Genomic DNA, 4,909 nt, shown 5'->3' with positions numbered 1-4,909 from the left:
CAAATATATTTATTACATATAACATGACAAAATTTAATATTTTTATACAAAATGAATATAAGTGTTAACATAAAAAAATTATATCATTAATAATAATATATATATTCGCTCGATTACAAGTATAGGTATATATATATATATATATATATATATATATATATATATATATATATATATATATATATATATATATATATATATATATATATATATATATATATATATATATATATATATATATATATATGATATAGGTTCGTGAATCTGAGGCCAACCCTCCATTGTTCAATATCGTCATATGTATTTTTACTACAAAATACAGTATTGTGAGTTTCATTTGCTTCCTTTTTAAATGCTTTTGCAATATATATTTTTGAGACTGAGAATACATGCGCTGCTTTTATAACTGTTTTAAGAAATAGACACAAGTAATCGAAACTACATTCTATGGATGAATTATCGAATCGAATATGCCCCTTTTTAGTCTGGTAATCTAAGAATTAGGAAACAGACACCCTAATTGACGCGAATCCTAAAGATAGATCTATTGGGCCCAACAAGGCCCATCCAAAGTACCTGATTCTTTAGTACTTCGAATTTATCATGTCCGAAGGGAGTCCCGGAATGATGGGGATATTCTATATGCATCTTGTTAAGGTCGGTTACCAGGTGTTCACCATATGAATGATTTTTATCTCTATGCAGTTTGCGAAATGCCTGATATGAGATGATGTTTATGAGAAATGGAAATGAAAATCTTGTGGTCTATTAAAATAATGAAAATGATTGTTTATGATAAACTAATGAACTCACCAACCTTTTGGTTGACACTTTAAAGCATGTTTATTCTCATGTATGAAAGAAATCTTCCGCTGTGCATTTGCTCATTTTAGAGATATTACTTGGAGTCATTCATGACATATTTCAAAAAGACGTTGCATTCGAGTCGTCGAGTTCATCAAGATTATTACTAAGTTATTTATAGTTGGATATATTATGAAATGGTATGCATGCCGTCAACTTTCGATGTAATGAAAGTTTGTCTTTTAAAAACGAATGCAATGTTTGTAAAATGTATCATATAGAGGTCAAGGACCTCGCGATGTAACCAAATGTAATGTATTCGTCCAGATGGATTAGGACGAGTCACTTCATTCCTAACGTTGTTGTTGTAAGGATTAGGATCGGTTTCCGATCGTTAGAGCTCTTACCATTATGTACCTTGAAATACCAACCATCTTCATCCATTTGATAACGTGAATTCCCTCTCATGATTCCGCCCAAACGATTGCCGGAGAAGAAATCGGAATATGCTGCAGATCGCAACTGATTTTTGGAACTAGGGTTTTGTGTGTGTATGTATTTAATCCTAGTCGTGTACTATGGTCTGTCTATGCATGGGTCAATATGCATGACAAGTGAATTTGTTCTCTTTGTATATCAATATCAATATTAGATTGCCTTTAAAAAAAAAATGATTATTATTTTATTAAATTACAATATATGAAATACAAGATGCTTGACCAGTAAACTTTTAACCAATATATATGTTTTACGGTAAAAAAAATAAAAAATTAAGTGCCATATGCAACAAGTTGCAACAAAGCTTCGACGTGGTCAATAGCGGCATTGACCGTCTATCCTTATTTGAAGTAATCCACGAGGACCCACTCAACTAAAATGAGACTGAAAATTTATACCTTTTCACCCTCTTGTTTTATATATATATATATATATATATATATATATATATATATATATATATATATATATATATATATATATATATATATATATATTGGCAATATATCGCCCGATAGTTTCTATACAAAAAGTATTGATTATACTATACCACTTTAAGTGGACGTTAGGTTTCAATGTTTGACACAGCCTTAGATCCGTAATTTTATTTTGCCAAAAACATGAAATTAAATTAAGACGGTCTAAAGATATATATATTAATTACAAGTGAAACAAGAACCCAAAATAAATCCCGATGGTAGAATATACGTGTAAATGACTGGTGAAGGTGAAGTATGCTTTTAATCCTATATTTTAGCTTTAGACATTACAAATTATTTATGTCATGAGGATAGATCATAAATATCACATCTCCTTTTTAAGGTTACGAAAAGTGAAATTTAACAAAAAGAAAGTTGTCATAAACTTCCTATCCATAAGCACTTTTCCATTTTTATTTCGTTTGTTTTGTTGCTTTTAATTTACCCCTTTTGACTGTTTTTAATTTTTTCTTAGTAATCATAAATTTCGTATTCCATCAAGTATAAATTAAACATGTTAGGTCAAAAGTCATATGGATATTTTTTTTCAATAATATTCAAGCCATCAGAGTTATACCCATCAAATGTCAAATGATAGCCATTCAATGATAATGAAAATTCATTAGTTAATGATAATTTAAAGTTTTGGACAACCATAAATAAATGATTAAGGTATAAAACAAGTTGTTGTTCATGACTTACGACAGAAATATAGTTACATATCTTACTGAATAAGTTTCCATATCAGGGGAAAACCAAAGATATCTAAACCGTAATGTTTGTTTCTTTTCAAAGTATAATTGTCAATTACATAATTGTTTGCATACGCTTAGAAGTACATAAGATTTCTTCAATTTGTTATATTTAACACTCTTTCCTTGAAGAGTCATTGGCCCAAGAGTATCGTGTTGTATCTTTAAACTAAGAAGTTGAGAGTTCAAGTTTTGCTATAAACATATTTTCTGAATTATTATATATCATGTAATGAATGTGTGAGTTTGCTTTAAAAAAAACTTTCTTCGAGTAAAAAATTTTAAGTAGAAAGGAATAGTTTTGTAAAGAAAGCGTATTTTCCTTTTTAAGAAGATAAAAATAATAAAAGGGGAAATATTATTTGTTTTTCATGGATTTTGAATCCTACACAATTTTTTTTTTTTTTTTTTTTTTCGTTATAGTTTAACTATGAAACATCAAATCCTCAAATAAGATCGTTCACCTACTTTTCTTTGCTATACTTATAGTTTTTCTTTTTGAATAAGACTATGTTACAAAGTATATATATATATATATATATATATATATTGAAAGGATCCCTAGAGAACTAGAGTATGTAGAGAAGCCATAAAACTCATAGATTGAACTTCCATCTATATGGAGATTGAGTTTCAATCTTGAAAAAAAATACAATCTGGAAAAAAAAAACAGCGAATTTGCACAGAAAAAAAAAAGTGAATCTGCAAAAAAAAAAAAAAAAAAAAAAAAAAAAAAAACTGCAAAAAAACGTCAATCTGCACGCAGATTGACTCAATCTACACACAAAAAAGTCAAATCTGCACAGAAAAAGGCGATCTGCAAAAAAAAAAAAACTGCAAAAAAAAAAAACGCAGATTGACTCAATTTGCACGCAGATTGACTCAATCTGCATAAAAAAACTGAAAAAAAGTCGATCTAAAAAAAAAAAAAAAAAAACTGGAAAAAATCGTCAATCTGCAAAAAAAAAAATCTGAACAGAAAAAAAAATCTGCAAAAAAAAAAAAAAATTATGTGAATCTGCATGCAGATTTAGTGAATCTGCACGAGTTCCATGAGTTCTCTACTACCATGAGTTCTCCATGGATCCTCACCCTATATATATATATATATATATATATATATATATATATATATATATATATATATATATATATAACCGAGGTGTATCATTTGCCAACAAAACTAGCAGGGACTGAACATGTCAAAGTTTAAATACAAAGGTCATTATGAAACTTTACAAGTATCTCACCCCAAAATCCCTTTTCTATATATGAACACACACTCAAACAAATATCACATCCACTTCAAATCACACATGGCAGATCCAGAGAGCCAAATGACACCGCTAGCTCCGGCCGTCGTAAAAAGCGACGAAATCGCCTACACCGCCACCGCAAAATTACACAAATCAAAGCATCAAAAAAGCAGCAAGTTTCTGGTATACGTACTCGCCGTTATCGTCTCTCTAGGCACAATCTTCTTAATCATCTCTTCCGTATTTCTACGCGTAATCAATCCTAAGCTCCGTATCACCTCCGTTTCAATTCAAAATCTACAATACGACAACGCGAATTCAACGTCGTCGCCGTTAAACATCACGATGTTGACGGACGTAACGGTGATTAACAGAAACTTCGGCAGCTATGAATTTGAGCACTGTAACGCTGTCGTTTTAGGCCGAATTGGTACTACTGGTGGCGGAACTATTTCCGGCGGTCTCGTTGGAGGTAGAACGAGTAAATCGATGAGTACTGTTATAAGAATTAGGTCAGAGAATTTGAATGTTAGTAATGGTGATCGTACGGATGTGATGGAGATTAGAAATTATGCGTTGATGACTGGTAGAGTTCGTGTTTGGAAGATTGTTAATCGGAGAAAAACGATTGAGATGAATTGTACGGTGAATGTGAATTTGATTAGTCGATTGGTTATAGATACGTTATGCGCATGAGGTTTGTATGTATAGATCAGTATATAGGTATGTATATGATCAAACGCCATGTTCAATACATCATGAAAAAAAGAATTACGAGTTTTGATAGTTTTTGTATAATACTAATATATACTAAAAAAAATTATGGCTCTAGTTTTTGAGTCGACAGTAAGCGTCGATTTATTGTCGACTTGACTGACTCTTAGAGCCTAAGGTAAATTTTAGACAGGATTTAAAACTCATGAAAATTTGATTTTATTATTTTCATGGCGTCACAATTTTATTTTTAGTTTAATTTAATATTTTCTAAAAAAAATTCCTACTTGGAATCTCACTATCCATCAAATAGAGAGTGAGATGACTTTCTCTACTTTTGAGAGTGTTTTCACTCTGGGTGGAGAAATGACTTGTTTTTATTCTCGGATATGGAAAGGATTGTCTA

The 4,909-nt window shown here is 30.3% G+C and overlaps 1 protein-coding gene across 1 annotated transcript; it reads left to right on the top strand.

Annotated features, from left to right (window-relative positions):
- Positions 1-3,738: 3,738 nt before the first annotated feature.
- LOC139891622 (late embryogenesis abundant protein At1g64065-like) lies at positions 3,739-4,544 on the top strand. The gene has a single exon (XM_071874602.1). It carries the CDS (start codon positions 3,805-3,807, stop codon positions 4,483-4,485), a length of 681 nt encoding a protein of 226 aa, XP_071730703.1. The 5' UTR covers positions 3,739-3,804; the 3' UTR covers positions 4,486-4,544.
- The last annotated feature ends 365 nt before the right edge of the window (positions 4,545-4,909 follow it).

This window comes from Rutidosis leptorrhynchoides, chromosome 2 (genome assembly GCF_046630445.1).
Source record: "Rutidosis leptorrhynchoides isolate AG116_Rl617_1_P2 chromosome 2, CSIRO_AGI_Rlap_v1, whole genome shotgun sequence".
Taxonomy (NCBI): Eukaryota; Viridiplantae; Streptophyta; class Magnoliopsida; order Asterales; family Asteraceae; genus Rutidosis; species Rutidosis leptorrhynchoides.
Note: the sequence above shows the minus strand (reverse complement) of the source record. Positions and strands in the feature narration are given on the sequence as shown.

What these genes read in the sequence shown, in the direction of transcription:
- LOC139891622 (XM_071874602.1), top strand. Translation starts at nt 3,805, where the DNA reads ATGAACACACACTCAAACAAATATCACATCCACTTCAAATCACACATG.